The sequence below is a fragment of the Montipora foliosa genome, chromosome 2 (genome assembly GCF_036669935.1).
Source record: "Montipora foliosa isolate CH-2021 chromosome 2, ASM3666993v2, whole genome shotgun sequence".
NCBI lineage: Eukaryota > Metazoa > Cnidaria > Anthozoa > Scleractinia > Acroporidae > Montipora > Montipora foliosa.
The window spans coordinates 64,185,431-64,202,930 of NC_090870.1; the positions used below are offsets into that span (position 1 = coordinate 64,185,431).

At 41.8% G+C, this 17,500-nt stretch overlaps 1 protein-coding gene across 1 annotated transcript in view; it reads left to right on the forward strand.

The window, feature by feature from the left end:
* LOC137985448 (uncharacterized) overlaps window positions 1-17,500 on the forward strand; it is a 24,057-nt gene that overhangs the window by 6,223 nt on the left and 334 nt on the right. Inside the window, exon 2 of the mRNA XM_068833077.1 lies at window positions 10,177-17,500. This exon is cut by the window's right edge and continues 334 nt beyond it. Within this exon, the coding sequence (XP_068689178.1) occupies window positions 10,189-14,499 (4,311 nt within the window). The 5' untranslated portion in view covers window positions 10,177-10,188 and the 3' untranslated portion in view covers window positions 14,500-17,500. The remainder of the gene's footprint in view (window positions 1-10,176) is intronic.

Here is a 17,500-nt window from a genome sequence, read left to right on the forward strand (position 1 = left end):
TTAGCAACTTAAACTCCCCTCTATAAATAAAAAAAAGCAGAAAAAATAGACTTGATATGTGTGCAAATTTTCCAAGATGCTGCTCGGTGTCCGCTATAACGAGAGAGAAAACAATAAAATTGTAACGTTGGGACCGAATAAAGTATCCGTAAGCCCGTAATAGCGAGAGTCCGTAATAGCGGGAGTTTATTTCAGTCAAACGTCTGTAACTTTCGCTGGGGATTTAGCTGCTGTCCGTAATTAGCGGGGTGTCCGTAATAGCGAGGTGTCCGCAAGGCGGGAGTTGACTGTACTAGAATATATAATATTATGAATACTTATATGTTACGAATTCACATAGTCTCTTTGTATTACATGGTTGTCTAATTAAATTCGTGTTTCCTGACCTGAGTGTGTGACCATGATAATTTGTCTGCGATGCGTAGTGGCTCTTGCGCGCGAGCATCGTGTAAAAAAATGACACAAGCTTGACAACAGCGCGTGGCAAGGGTCTGGAGACCAGACGCGACTAGAGCCTCGCTGTACGACAGGCCAGGAAATACTATTTCTGGTCTTTGAACGGTAACACAATGATGGGGGCATCTTGTTCGTCGGATACTTGCTGTTTAGAACTTACATTCTCAGTAACTCTCATTTCGATAAAATTTCTGATGGTGTTCTCTATGAGGGTTTCAGGATAATGCAGGCGAGCAAAAACCATTTTGAGGCGTTCGCATTCTTGATGGAAAAACTGCCAATTCGATGAGAGTTTGAAAGCACGATTTAACATTGTCTTCAGTAGAGAGTGTTTATACTTGACGTCAACACGTTATTTACTTAGCGTTTCTTCATGCCGCAATTTTTTATTCTTTTGTGTGTGTGTATTGTTTCTATGTAAATATTTTAGAGTTTTGGTCAGTGTCTTATTAGCATTTTTGTAATCGGTTACATATATTTTAGCGCATTCAAAAATTTTTACTGTTCAACTTGAAAATGACCGTCGAACGGTCGAAATGTCGTTGTTTTTTAAGGTTAACTTTTATTATTTTCATTTAAGATTTTATAAATATAGATTTTAATTAAGTTGTTGGCAGGTCCACACCATCCTTCTGGTTGCCGCAAACTGACCTGCCTTAAGAAATAGTATATGTATGTATGTATGGCTTTATTGACTACCTGAACAACGTGTAAAGTCCACGAGAGGTCATTCCTTTGTTACCAGTATGTTGAGTGGATTGGCACAGATATGAGTGGGTGGCCTCCTTGATACCAGACCTTAACCAATTCTCCCTATCTTCTCTAATCCACTTTAGAAGATAAGGTGTTTTCAATGTAACACAATCCTAAGCACTAAAAAATTCTTCGGAAAAGCTCTAACAGTTTTTCCCAAACATCTGCTATCACATATTGTAAACAAAGGAGTGTTTTAGACTGTAACATGTTTCTTTTGCTTGTGTGCCAAGTCAACCTTGTTTACAAGTGATAAGGTCATGTTTACATTCCTTGTGGGGGGTGCTTTAGAACGAAGGATGTGATCTTCCTTTGCAAGCACTCTGTTTTACTAATCTATGACTAAGTTTACTGTACTTCATCTCTAACATGTTGAAAGAGAGACAATCGACGTTGCAATTTAACTAAGTATGTTGCACAATGCTGCTACAGAAGAAAGATCAACGTTTTCTCAGAATTAGCGGTTCTTATAACGAGCTTTTATTATGCAGATTACTCTGTTGTCATTTTCGGAAAACTGTGAAGGCATATTGTTCCGCAGAAGAAATTAGTTGGCTTTAATTGTTCCAGATTTTGTCAAGTTCTCCTTCGAAATTGCAAATCCTTTGACACCCGTGAGGTCACCTGTAAGGTTAATTTAGGAAGTTACTTCACATACCACACCTTGAATTAGCTTCAATTTCAACTTGTGCCGGAAAGCAATTGCTTCCGCTGTTGTGTAAATAATTTGGTTCTTGGCGCTAGCTAGAAAGCTTCTTACGAAAACTTTCACATCATTAATGTTTGTTACAAAGCGCCTACCAGCAACGTTTGTGATGAATACAAACAGTACTCGGTCGAAAGGTCGCGATAGGCGTCTAAAGTGACAAATACAGACGACGGAAGGCGCTATGTTTGCATCTCAACGCGATGAATTGCTACAACCTTTCTTTTTGCGAGAGCAACGCATCAATTTTATTTCTCATGATGTTCATGTCGTTTACCTATCATCCGCTCTCTTGAGTACAAATAAAGTAATGAAATTAGTAAACCACAATTATTAATTTACAATTAGTTCATCCTGCTATCCGTTATGTGTTGGAATGAACGATTTATTGCATCAGTAGTCCATGTAACAAGCTTTCCTCAAGCGCTTTATTCTTTCTAGAATCAAAAGTGATGGGGTTGCGTCGATCTTCGAATAATATTTACAACAATATTATTCGAGGCAGCAACTTGCCATAAATAGCTGCAAACGTAACAAAACCGAAGTTAATCTCGTTAAGCCCTGGCCAAACTATCGAAAAAAGTTGGATTCAACGCTCCAACTTTACCAGTCGGTTCCAGGCTCCCAGATTGTGGGGAAAGAAAAAAATGCGTGCGGAAAATGAGTGGGGTGGCCTGGAACAGGCTACAACTAAGCTCGATCCAACTTTATCCACCGTTTGACCACCCATGTTGGAAGATGTACATTTTTTGGTCAATCAAGTGTTGGACAGTCAAGTGTTTTGCCACTCTTCCAAAAAAGTTGTGTCCTGAATCGAGTCACGTTCGTGCTGCTAGCCAATCACAAGTCGCTATCTTATTTTCAAGCCTAGGCTTCTAGCATTATTTGCAATAAAAATGGTGGACAAGGATATATGGGACGTCTTGGAAGTTGATGAGCTCAACATTCAGAAACCTTCATCAGTGAGTATGAAGCAAGGCCATGTCTCTGGGGCACTTTTAGTCCTCTGTTTGGAGATTTCTGGTTCATTAGCATTTACAATTTCTGCAAATTGACCCGAGCTCATTCTCGTCATCATATCTTGCAGTGAACATGCCCTTTTCTACACGCTCCCTTAACCATTTTTGGGGTTTTCCTCATTTGAATCAATCATTTCCGTCCTCAAACAGCTCCAGTAGTAACACAATCGTTGCGAGCGGTTTTCGTTTCAGTGTTAGCGTCATATTTATAAATTTAGCGCCAACTTGAACTTGAATCAGTTTTGTCAAGCAATGTTGAATGAGTGTTTTGCCATCCAACAATGTTGCATGTGGAATCTAACTTTGTTCAATAGTTTGGCCAGGGCTTTAGACTTTTATAACCTTGGAGTAAAGAGGTGTGATTTGCCGTAACTCCCTCCTTTTGTGGATTATTTGAGCGTTGTAAAGTAGATTTACAGTATATCGCAAAGTTAGCTCGCTTTCAATTGCGCGGAGATTTCCTTTCATGTCCTCTCCGAAATAAAGAAATTTTTCCGCTCTAAGAAAAAAACATCAAAATTAGGCTTTGGTTTCATAGGGAGATTAAAAAAAAAATAAAACCCGTTAGTTTACCGCAATGTCAAAGTTCGACTTAAACAAGATTGTCTCATTGCTGTTTACATTATTTTCTGCGGGCGTTGTAGCGAGTCTTGGGCAAACAGCAACCGTCAGATTTAGTTGAGCCCGAAGGACTAAAGCGGCCTTCACACGACAAACTAAAGTGGGCAAACTCAAAAGACACAGAAAAAGTTGGCGAGAGTAGAGAGAAGGTCTGTTGTCTCCAGCAGTTTGCCAACATGTTTGACAACTGTTGTTGTGTCTTTCACACACGCCAACTTGAGATTACCAACTTCGGTGTGTCGTGTGAAGGCTGCTTAACCCTCGAAACGATTAGTTCAGTTTATTCACACTTCGACGATATTGTACAGATTTGAACTATAACCATTTAAGAACAAAATCACAGTTAATGCACAGAGATGGTCATGAAACGCGTCAAGTCTTTTTGTATATTCTTGCTTTTGTCTGTATTTTTAGCCTTGAAGGTGCACAAGACTCACCTTTTTTCGAGAAGGTAACCAATCAAATCTTTCGATTAAATTATGCGCAACTAATTTGCGAACCCGTGCGAAGCGAAAACAAAAGATTGAGCACTGTCACGGTCAATTCAACATCGGTTGCGACAACATTGTTCTAGCTTTTGACGGTTTTAAGTTTTCATAACCAATCCCCCTCGATTAGCTATGACAAAACGTTGTGAAATAAAAGATAAAAATAATAGGTGGAAGTGTGCGGTGGTCGGAGGAGCATATCTTCACCGAGCTGACCACCGCATACGTTGATAGAAAGGATAGAGTGAATTGGTGCTATGGCTAGGCTTAGAGAAACATATTTTTCTACAGGCGCACAATTTTGGAAAGTATAATGATCCAATAATGGAAACCTAGTTTAAAACAATCTCGCTGTGACGTAGCGAAATTAGGGGAGTTCATACTGGGATCCAAGTAGGCCATAAGTGCGATAGAAACTCAAGTCAACTCGAGACTTACTTGACGTTTAATCACCTTATGTTTTGATCTGTTCAAATACGCAGTTAGTCATAGTTTTTCAGTTTATTTACCCAACAGGACCTTAGGAGTCGTAACTCGTTGAAACTCTCTGGTACAACCATGATATACTACAGAGGACACGCCACAACACCGGGAACTTCATGCCCTACTCTTTGCGAATAGTGTGTGGGTACTTTTATGTTGTGAACATTGAGGGGTTGTGAGAAGGGGCCTACAGTTTATTGTCCTTTTTTGAGAAGACCGGAAAGTGTAGAACTATTTGCAGATGTCATTTCAAAGGCAGCACTTTCTCCTCAGTTATTTAAAGACCCTACGTGTTGGTCCGGCTTGAGTGGAATTCATGGCCTCCCGCATGGCAGCCCGGTGCTCGACCAACTGGGCCACCGGTGGAGGAGGGTAAAAGTGGACTTCAGATCGTACCTCGGCTTCTCTGAAGATACCTCGTTTTTAAGGTTTCAAAGTAATGTACTTCGACACAAATAAACCACGTTCACATTCAAAGTAGAACTCAGGTATACTTAAATCCATCTTACGTCCCTAGTATGAGACAATCTATTGTTCCCATCGGGAACTGCCTGATAAAACCTGCAAGTAGTGCATGTCGGTCTTGTTTTACCCCGAAGAAAACTCACTGTCGAAAACCTTTGGTTTCTATAAATATTCTATAAAATCTTTAAAAATACTTTTAACCTTCCAAATAGTTATTTTAAATTTGTCATAGTTAGATACGTTACTTACATTTGGGAATTTAACGGAGTTCTTTTGTGTTGTGTCTTGAACTGCAAAGCTAACATTAGGGATCTTAAGCACGCACGCACGCACGCACGCACGCACGCGGACGGCAACCGGAAGTTAGCTGTTTTCCCTTTTAACTTGTCTTCAGACAACCACATTTGCATTGCTAAGTATCTTTTCTCTATTAGAGATGATTAGTATAAAAATGTGTGAGACACCATTGACCTGGCAAGCGAAATGTTCTCTTCGGATGCCGTCCGCGTCTCAAAGACGCGCGTGCTTAATCTCGCTGTTGTTGGCAGTTGTTGGTTCTGCGAATGTCGGATAGTGTTGGCAGTTGTGTACAAATGGAAGCAACAACTCCCAACAATGTAAGAACGTGCAGTGTATTATGGGATTTAGGAAGGATACGACCCATGAGTCTTTGTAAACTTGCATCTCAAAACGGTGGTAGAAAGGCAAACTACTCTGTTTTGAGGAGGTGATATTTTTCGAATGGCGCCTCGGGGATATTCGGAAAAATCCGAGTGCTCCTTTGCAGGAGTCGAACCTACGACAACCTTCCGATTACTAGTTCGGATGTTCTGCCACTGAGCTAAAGGAGACTCATGGGAGACCAGGTCATTAAACTAGGATCAACCGGCAATTGCCCTGTTATACTGCGAGGACTGAAATTTTGGAAACGATGCATTCTCGCTGTTGAAATGAATGACTGAGGTGGAATTGTTAACCCCGGTAGATGTGTCGGAGACTTCGTGTTTAGTGTGTTTGCCACATCATCAAGAGACACTGAATATCATTTTACTTAAAGTTCCGATTGACATATGGTTTAAAGAGTAACACGCATATATTTTACGATTTTTAGATAATGATCGGGCTACGCGTTGACGCAACGTTGAATGACCTTAAACTAAGTGATTACCCAATCATAATGTAGAGAATGCAGTATATTAATTGGAGCTTCGCTAAAAGTCTTTACACACCCGTTGTAAGTGCGTGAATATGCAAGAAGAATTAAATAGTTAAGCTCGGTCGACTTAATTGATAGACTCTCGTTCGTTAGTGTTGTCCCCAGTAAACGGGGAGGAGTTTACGTCAGATGAAACGGAGAGGTGATACCCAAAATTCAATAATAAGCGAGTTAGATTTTACATCGTTAACTTCTCCATACTGGGATCTGTCTTCAAGATGACTTTTGAACCAGACGTTACGGATAGCACGAATTCCATATCTTTTTAATCTATGTAGAGGGATATCATGGTCCATAGTGTCAAAGGCTTTTAATAGGCCAGGTGCATTTTTTTCCGCGCTCAGTGCCAACTACATGTACTTCGTTGTACTTGTGATTGGCAGATTTGCTTGCATCCATCTTTGTGATTGGCCAGTGTTATTTCTTTGAGTCGTGTTTGGCGACCCAGCCCTTTTACTCACACGTGTTCTGCATACAAATTTCCGTCGCCGATAGCAATTCACCTTGACGAAGATCCCTCGACTGTGTCGTTTTTCGTTCCAGTGTATTGTTTTCTGTTTTTTGTCTCATAGTGCTTACTGAATTGAAGCAAGTAGGTTATGGGGCAATACAGTAACATTAGGTGAAATTGAAACTTTGCCAAAAAAACTGGTGTCCTTTGTTTTATCACGAGTTAGACCGCTACAACAAGCCAACACCCGTTTCATTACTATCTAATGGTCGCGTGATTAAGTGGCTCCAAATGCAGTCCATTAAAACAAGAAAGTCATCGTCCTTCTTGAGACGGAAAAACAAACCTTCTGGTGCTGTCAAAAGAAATGTTATTACGTTTTCTATCGGCTAAGGCAAGATGATTTATTTTATTTGTGAGTTTTATCCTGATTAATGAGCCGACACAAGAGATTTTTGGGTAGCGTGGGCAATATTTTCTCTTGGGTATTGGTAAACTTGAAACAAAAAGATCATGTTTGAAATTCCTGTAGACTCTGATACAACAGATCCAGTAGAATAAATGCTTCTCATTCGCTTAATTTAATATACATGTATTTAGGCAAGCCTAAAAGTGGAGCTCCTCAATTATCATTTATTTATGTTTCTGTTTTCATAATTTTTTTAACTACAATAGTCTGCTTATCATAAGACCAGTCTGGCCTGCTCATTAATATAAATTAGTCTATTTTCCTGTGCTCTTTCTTGCTCTTTTCGCCGTTTTTCGTTACCATTATTCAGCCTGTTTTCTCGAGATCGTGCTTGCTCTCTTTTCCTCTGTTTGTCACTATAATTTCGTCTCTCTATTCGGGATCTTTCTTGCTTTCTCTCTCGTGGCCGGTTTGTCACGTAATAGAGAGCTTTAGATTCTAGAACGACTACGAATACGATATTTTTCACATAGAACAACAGTGAGCGCGCGCAAACCAGAGTCATTTTGGCGGGAAAAACGCGATACCGTCGTCATTTTAGTACGAGGTTTTGCAAGAATGTCATCGTGTCAAAACAAGTCAACAACATGGTAGCAGTTTTGGCATTTTTGGATCAGCAAAAAGGTTAAGTTACCAGCAATAAAAATAACTGAGCAACCTACACTGCTAACAAAGAGTAAGATTAATCGTCCGGGTAATGAATCTTCTAAGTATTTTCGCTAAATCTCGTACTCGTTCTCGTCCTCGTCCCAGAATCTAAAGGTCTCTAATATTTCAAAAACGAGAGAGTGTGCTTCATTGGATTTCGTAGCCTATGCCATCCTACGTCATGCTGCCAGTAACCTTTTGTAGTATTATCTAGTTTTTTATTATTTTTATCAATATTTTGTTATCCTCAATTAAAATTAATTTTATAGCTCTGGGCCCACAGTAATTGGCCTTATGCTGTTGTGGTTGCCCAGCCATTTTTTCAGGTTATTTATTGTGCGTGTCATTTATTGTGTATGACATGGGGAAGCTAATATAGTAAAATAAATAAATTTGAAAAGGCCGAGTGGTCCAAATGTTTCGTGCGTTTGGAAATCCAATGAAGCACGAAGCACAAGTTTTTAAAATTGCTTCTCCCACAAAAGAAATTCTAATTTCAGTCCCTTTTAGACCCCCCAAAAGCTTGGAGGAGGAAGAAGAAGATTGTGTGGCCAGTGCTGTTCCCAATTCTACCCATTTTAAAAACAAATTGGCAGCACGTATTTTCGAAGATTAGAATTATAATTAAGAGCCATTCTGTACTTGTTTTTGAAATTAATTGATTTCAAAGACACATGTGTTTAAAGTTATTGATTTCAAACCACACGTGTTTGAATTCATTCAGTGAATCAGCAAGTAGTGTTTCATTGGGTTTCAAACTCGGCGGCCGCGTGACCAGAATGGGGCGATGCAATTGGCTTATTAACTTATGGATTATTCATGATTTGAGAATGATATTTCGCCTGTTTTCTTGTGCTGTCAGTCGCTTTCTTTCACATTGATTATCACTGACTCGTCGCCTTCTATCTGGTTTTTGTCTCTCTTTCTCGCTCTTTTTGTCTTATTTCCTCCTTGTACGACATTAAAAGAATTCGTGGCTTGGTTTTTGCTAGTCTTTAATATTTATGCTTGCTTTACTAAAATGCAGTTTCAAATGCGGTACGCGCTGGCCATACAACTTTGTGCCAAAAAACGCGCGTTCCAGTGGGGCGACATTTCACGAATTGGCTGGCTTACATGAAAACTTGAACGTACGAACGCTGAGTGATGTTGCAGCTCTCGTAACCAGCTGCTGTTTGGTATTGTAAGCAGCTTCTGTTGTTCTTAAGTCTAGGTCATTGTTTCAATTGTTTAGCTTTTGGCTTCGGTATCGAACCAATCGCATTACAAGCTGTGAGACAGGGTTTTCGATAGCTTTTCAAAGTACACGATTTTATAATGAAAGTATCGGACAGGGTTATTTCGCGTTGTAAGGCTGATTGCAAGTGCCTTGGGAGCGAACCCTCAAGGAGATCTAATTAACAATTAGACCCGTTGCCCGCAAGGGCTACCGGTCAATAGCCCATGAGGCGAAGCCGAAGGGTCTAATTGTTTTAGTATCACCCAACTAGTCGGACAGAAAAGGCAATAATAAAGTTAGCAAATGCAAGTTAAAGAAATATTTATTTGGCTTTTCGACTTGTTTTATGAAGGATGTATTGCGCGTGATTGTCTTGTGTTTCTTCAGCCCATGGCTTCCTGAGATACCCAAGTCCAAAAAAGGAGAAAAAGGAGGAAGCCAACAAACCTACAAATTTATAGCGTCAAAGTACCGGACGTGAAATGATAAACAACCGGACGATACGTCCGCCCTCCGGGCTCAGAGGAAAACCTCGATTCTGGTCGAGAGCTGCCACGTGACTGAAATTTCTCGCATCGATAGGTTACCATGTTTGCTTAAGGACGGTGCCTACTATTGTTATTGCGCATACGTTCTGCGCGTCTTGAGATACTCGGATTTCCTATCGGTGATGCTTACCGATACAAGGATATTTTTGCGCGGTTTAAAATTATGCAGAGAAAGTAGATCTTAGTACTATTGGTATCCAAAAAGAAAATTGGGGGTAACCATGCATTTTTCAGCGCTAATTAACCTTCAATTTAAGAAAGAACGCTATACATGGCTTTGTATTTTAAAGCTTTTTCCAAATGTTGTTCATGAATTATCTTGAAAAATGCGTGGTTACCCCCAATTTTATTTTTCGATTTCAATAACACTTGTTAACATCTACATATCCCGCATAATTATAAACCGGGGCAAAAATACCGTTGAACTAGTAGGCACCGTCCTTAACCATGGTGCTCTGTGCCCGTGCCTTGGGCACGTTCCGCTACTTTCGTTATATCATTAGCGAGAGATTAGCTTTCGTCTTTGATCTCTTGGTTTGCGTAAGGGGCGATCGACTCCCCAGCGCTCCCTCCCTTTCCCTTACCTTTTCACTTGTTTTAAAGTGGCACACTTGCATATTTTTCTTTTCAATAGACAATACCAGACATGTGCCAAGAATATCACTGTGAATGCTGCTCAGACGAATTACCTGAAGACTCTTGTGAGTGCATTGATTGTTCCCATGGAGAGGAAGATACAAGTATTAGTAAGTGGAGTCCTTGTGCTGACCAGGGTTTTTGCGATTGTGAAAATGATTTTTGTGATGCATATACTCCTTTGATTTCGTCATCTCATGCATCATTTATGCAACCGTCAAAAAAAGAGCTAGAGGATTCCTGCCGAAATCCACCTTGCGAGATCAAATGCTGCTCGGAAGGAAAAGAGAGCAAAACAGACAACAAATCTCCATCAAACGACGCAGAAGATTGTTTCCGAGACCCTCCTTGTCAGGTTAAATGTTGCTCTGGCGATAAAGACACCGATACAGCCAACATCTCTCGGTCAAACGAAGAGGCAAAGGATTGTTTCCGAGACCCTCCTTGTCAGGTTGAATGTTGCTCTGGCGATAAAGACACCGATACAGCCAACATCTCTCTGTCAAACGAAGAGGTAAAGGATTGTTTCCGAGACCCTCCTTGTCAGGTTAAATGTTGCTCTGGCGATAAAGACACCGATACAGCCAACATCTCTCTGTCAAACGAAGAGGCAAAGGATTGTTTCCGAGACCCTCCTTGTCAGGTTAAATGTTGCTCTGGCGATAAAGACACCGATACAGCCAACATCTCTCGGTCAAACGAAGAGGCAAAGGATTGTTTCCGAGACCCTCCTTGTCAGGTTAAATGTTGCTCTGGCGATAAAGACACCGATACAGCCAACATCTCTCTGTCAAACGAAGAGGCAAAGGATTGTTTCCGAGACCCTCCTTGTCAGGTTAAATGTTGCTCTGGCGATAAAGACACCGATACAGCCAACATCTCTCTGTCAAACGAAGAGGCAAAGGATTGTTTCCGAGACCCTCCTTGTCAGGTTAAATGTTGCTCTGGCGATAAAGACAACGATACAGCCAACATCTCTCTGTCAAACGAAGAGGCAAAGGATTGTTTCCGAGACCCTCCTTGTCAGGTTAAATGTTGCTCTGGCGATAAAGAAAACGATACAGCCAACATCTCTCGGTCAAACGAAGAGGCAAAGGATTGTTTTCGAGATCCTCCTTGTCAGGTTAAATGTTGCTCTGGCGATGAAGGCACCGATACAGCCAACACCTCTCGGTCAAACGAAGAGGCAAATATTGGCGGTTGCTTCCGCAATCAACCTTACGAAGTAAAATGCTGTTCTGGGGGCAAAGACAGCAAGGATGCTACCGTCTCACCAAAACAGCCTCGAGACGGAACGAAGTCGGATTCATCAGCTGGGGACTCGTTTCCACTTCGAGATTGCTGTTCTAGGAATAAAGCATCAAAGAGCCAAAGCCCACTCGACTGCTCTTGTGAGAAGGAAAAACCGCGCATGCACAACTACAGCGATTCTGACGTAAGCAGGCCTTGCTGTGTAGACGCAAGCTCGATGTATTCTTTCAGTGAGGCTACCAACTCATGTCAGAGTTCTTGTTGTCAAGGCAAACCTCACAATGTCACGTACCAGTCACTCGATCTTGATAGTAAGCTTACATGTTGCGGTAGTGAAGCCTGTCTCAACAGTACTGATAAGTCACGCATTCTCCTTGCACCTGTAACGCATACATCAACAGATGGAAAGTACCAAGAGAGCAAAGCCCGTAATGGTCATTCGTTCGAGTTACAAAATCGGCGTGTGACTTTCACGTGTCCCTGCACGGAAGATGAATGCTGTGAAAAAGACACTTGCAACTGTGACAGCACAGCCTGTTACTCCGGAGACGATGACTGTTGTCAAAAAAAGCTTCAAGTTGAATTACGATCAAAATCAGTGAGCAGAATATCTATGACTGACTGCAGTGGATTTTACCCGGATCTCCCCACCCCTCCTCGATCACCACTTGTAATAATCAGCGATAGCAGTGGCAAGAAATCGAAGGTGTACATGCTCACGACAAAACTGCGCGTGCAAAATTTATGTTGTCCAATGGAAGGTAAACTCGTTCAAGAATCACTGGAGCCGTTGGAAGGCGTGACCTCCATAGCAGTCAACGTTATCGGCAGGGTCGCGTACGTCCGTCACGACCCGGAAGTCACATCAGCCTCCGAGTTGGTCACTACACTCAATCGCGTACACCTGGGAGCAAGTATCATGGAAACGGGTTCTCCTCAGTCTGAGGGAAAGAATGACACCCTTCCTCGTTCGTTGCAGTCTTGTTTCGTTTATCTTTTGATCCAAACCTTTCTCTTGTTAACAGCCGTGGTAGCGTTCTTCGTGGGGCTTTCTTGGTATAAGTGGGTTGCCATTACAGAAATCGTGTTTGGTATCTGTCCTGTTCTCAAAAAAGCATTTGTGTCTTTCAAGACTCTCTCAGTCGACATCAACATACTGATACTCATCGCCGTTGCAGGAACTCTGGCAATCAATGAGTGGTTGGAAGGAGCAGCTGTAGTTTACGTGTTCTCGCTCGCTGAAGCATTGCAGGAGTTCTGCATGCACAAAGTTCAACGGACCATTTCGGGGCTCATGCTCAAAGCACCTCAAGTAGCAATATTGGCCAGTTCCGGCGAATGCGTCCCAGTCGAAGAGGTCACCATTGGGACTGTCATCGCTATCAGACCTGGTGAGCTTATTCCATTGGATGGTATAGTGGTGACGGGTCGAGCTTCTGTTGATGAAAGTTCAGTTTCTGGGGAATCTGTGCCTGTCGAGAAAACTACAGGCTCAAAAGCCTACAGTGGAACTGTCAATCAAAATGGTTACTTGGAAGTAGAAACTACATCGGATTCCTCTTCCTCCACAGTCACTAAAGTCGCTCAGCTCGTTCAAGAAGCTCAGACCGGTTCAGCAAGTATAGAACTGGCGATAAACCGGTTTGCCAAGTACTATACGCCGGCTGTGGTCATTGCTGCAGTTCTCGTTGTCGCTGTTCCTGCGATACTTGGCGCGGCTGGTGTGGGAACTTATGCAAGCGAGGTAAAGGAATGGGGCCGACGAGCGCTTGTCCTTTTAGTAATAGCTTGCCCCTGCGCGTTGGTCATGTCAACCCCGATTGCCATGGTCTGTGGCATCACTGCGGCTGCGCAGAAGGGATCTCTAATCAAAGGCGGAGCTTATCTTGAGACACTTGCGCGATTAGAAGTTTTAGCGTTTGACAAAACAGGAACTCTCACCGAAGGAAAGTTTCAAGTTGTTGGCGTTGAGTGTGCGTCTGGTGTGCACGAACGAAGTGTCTTGCGCTTAGCTGCCGCCCTGGAAAGCAAGTCCAGTCATCCCCTCGCAGCAGCCATTGTCAATGAGTTTGCTGGTTGCGTTGCCGAAATGGTGGCTTCGCAAAACTCTAGTCTACCGGAAGTCTCGCGCTTTGAGCTTCACGAGGGACAAGGCATTTCTGGTGTTGTTGATGGTCATCTGGTACAGATTGGAAACTTTGAATTCCTTCAGCGCATTTTGGGAAGCTCTTTGACCGGATACATGGAAGACAAGTACATAACGTGGAGCAACGAAAGCAAGACAGTGATTTTCGTGAGTGTAGACAACAATCTAGCAATGATGATTGCTCTGGCAGACACTATCAGACCCGATAGTATGGTCGCGCTCAATCGGCTGAGGAAGCTTCGTGTCCAGTCTACCATGATCACAGGTGACAACGCGCGGACAGCCTTGGCCGTGAAAACTAAACTAGGCTTAGACGAGTGTGTTGCTGAAATGAAACCTGAGAACAAGCTTAGCTGGATTACAGACCGACAAACTGGAAATACGGAGGCTGATGATGGGATAATTGATGATGATCAACCCAAAGGATGCTGTTTACCCATTTGGTTTTCACGTCGGCCCTATGAATCTGTAAAATCACGTGTCAGTAAGAAGAGCATTGTAGGCATGGTCGGGGATGGTGTCAACGATGGTCCAGCGCTAGCCGCGGCGAATGTAGGGATTGCAATGGGCGCTGGAGGAACAGCTTTAGCAGTGGAGGCAGCGGACGTCGCACTTATGAGCAACAACCTGTCCAAAATACCCGAGCTGGTTGAACTTGGACGCCTTTGTCGCCTTATTGTGGCACAGAATATCGCTTTTTCTGTAATTCTGAAGCTCGCTATTGTGATCGCTACGCTTGCTGGGAAGACCTACCTATGGATGGCTGTTATGGCAGATGTACTTGGCTTATTGTTCGTGATATTAAATGGTCTACGACCGCTTCGGTGGAAGATTTCCGATAGAGGTTCTTTCAAGAGCTCGAGGATGGAAATTTCGTTTGCAGAGAACGCTCGACAAGTCTCTATTCGCGAGTCACGCGTGTAGTAGAATCGAGTAAAACATTTTCTGTTGTCGTGTACGGTTTACTCAATAGTTGTGACAAATGGCTTGTGAACATATCCGAATCAACGTTGGAGCTGTTGATAAGGGGCGGTGCCTCCAGAGAATAGGAAACTCGTTATACAAAAAGATATGGCAGGACGCAGATGGTACAACTTCTCTCTTGATTGGCTCACAAAACAGTGGGCACAATACGATACACCGGGGAACAGTGGAGCCTAATCCTAAACACAGTAGGGCTGTGTCCTATACCAATCCAATGTAATTAGTGGTTGAAAAGAGCTGGGTGGTATGTTAAAAATATAGAGGAATCTTTGTTTACATTTTTTGCCTCATTAGGACAAGGTTATCGTTTTCTGATCTGTCAGCCAAGAATAAAGTAGTGAAGTTTGAAAGTGCTGCGCATAATGATCTATTTCTGGAACTTTGAACTTCAAATTTTTTACAAAGGATGTATGCGTTCATTAGCGCTTTGGCACCCAAGAATTTATCAGTTTTTGATGGCTAATGACAGGCTCATTATCAAAGCTAAAAAGCTTTATAGTGGAGATTTAAATGAGTTTAAGAAGTTTTTTTACCATTTGGAGTCAATTTTTAAATAGCATGATGGCTTCTGTCAGGAAACTCGTATGCTAGTGAAACAAAATGTAGACTGTGATGTCAGCAAAGATTCCCTTATTGGCGACGGCGAAGAAGACGTTAACTGAAAGTATAACTTCGCGTTGTTTTATTCGATTCGCTATCGCTACACTTTGGATATTAAAATTGCGTGTCAGCTTTTTGACTTTAAATAGGCTTGAAAAGTTTGGTGAGAAATTGGAAATCATCTAGGTCTTCGTGTGCCTACACCTCTACTTAACCGATCAGGTCAATTCGCTTTTTTTTGTTGGGAGAGAAGTACCTAAGAAGAAATGGACCGAAGTGGAAAATACTCGTACAGGACGCGCAGAATCATAGTTTTCTCATGAAACCCATGGCTTTGCGGCGTTCTCGTTAACATCGTCGTCTCGTCAAGCCTTCGAGAAATTTGCCTCTCCCGGCTTTCTCGTAGTTTGCCGTACTGGTCACCAGAACCTCGGAGCAACCCAATGCTCAGGGAACTTTATGTAGGAGAACATACCCCATAGGGTTCTTATAGCCAAAAACTGGCTTTTTGAACCTTATGACGCCTGCTCAATCCTCGTGCTAAAAGGAATGCACCAATTAGGGACGCTTTTGATTGTTCTTCACGAAAACCAATGAGAAGACACTTCGTTTCAGGGTTCCCCAGAGTTGTTCTCACCCTCAGTCAAAAGAAGAGCCCTGGGGTCGAGATTGGTGGTTTACCCTCGCCGCTCGTTCGGCTGCAGGCGCACATTAATAGGTATTAGGGAGCTTTAGCAACGACAACGGCGACGGCAACGAGAACGTCACAAAGTTGCATATTCAGTGGACAAAAACAATAGCTTAGCACGCCCCGCACGTGCGTTTTTCATTTTTGTCCATTTCTTTGCCGTCGTCAGCAAAGCAACAACGTGAAATAACCAAGTTTGAGGTGTTACGGAGAACGTCAGCACTTGGAGATAAATTTTCATTTTTCTCACCTAAATTTAGCGCCGCTCGTAACGGTTTCATTCCTGAAGGACCGCCACACCTTTGTCATATTAAAAAGCTTGGAATAGTCGCGAAGTGATCGCAATAACGTGAATTTATGTTTTTACATGACGTTCTCGTTGCCGTTCCCGTCGTCGTTGCTAAAGCTCTCTATTTTAAGCAACAAAGACGGCTACGGCAATGACAACGTCACAAATCTGAAATATTATTGGTTTAAAGATGAAAAATAGCCGTGCTGCACGTGCGGCAAGTATTTTAGTACATTTCTTTGCTGTACTCTTCAAAACAACAACAACATGAAAGTCTTGACAACAACGTGAGCAATAACACGTGAGCAATAACAATGGGCGGCCCATTGTTTATCTTTACTTCATTGAAACCGTTGAATAAGATGGAATAGTCGCGAAAGTACTTACGATAAGGGAGAAGTTATATTTTAAATCAGCGTTTTTCTGGTGTCACAATTCTTGGTTTGCACTTTAGTGATTGGACGGCCATGTTTGTGTACAAAAATAAACGCAAAATGTCGCTCTCTTTTTGCATAATAATAGAGCCAAATTCCCAGGAGACTTTTCGCTGTTGTTCAGAACACCAACATGGCCGCCAATGACGTCAGGTTCAAGTTTTACGTCATAAATTTTCACAATCATTATTCTTTCAGACATCTTGGTATATTTGAGCGTCGGAAATTAACGAAATAATATTTAAGATATTTTTTTTTTAATCGAATATAATTTAAAATTGTGGTCGTAAGGTGGGTTGGACAAATAATTTAGAATTTTTGGTTTAAAAAAGGCTGAATTTAAAATTTAAACCATGATCGTAAACTTCATACGGTGAAGTACAGCTTACGAAAAACAACCCGAAATCCTTATAGACGGAAATAAGCGAAAATATTTATTTATAAGTTACACAACCGGGGAGGAAAATGAGGTGGCTTATACAAATAAGTAATGTAATTTTTAGTTTGAAAAAGGCTGGATTTAAGCTATGATCGATTACCCCGTAACACTAGCGGGTGTAAAAAAAAATGTTTGCTTTCCATTCTCGTTGTTTGAAAGGTGGAATTTTAAATTTTTTTTTCCGGATGTCATGAAATAAAAATTAACAAGAATTTGTTTGTTATAGTTAAAAGATTAAGACTTGGTTTTTTTGGTCGAGTAACGATCCGATGCCTTTCACGTTTTGACTTAAGAGTTTATTCGTGGGATGCATCCCACGCTAAAAACTGGTCGCGTATGCGTTTAGTTTTTTTTTTCCTCCTTCGCAGTCTGATATGGAAATTAACCACGTGCTTGCGCATCTCACTGAATTTAAGCCGTTTAGGTAGCGGTTATTACTTGGATGGGTGACAGCACAAAAGATCTGTTGTGGTTGTTCTTGTTGTTTTTTT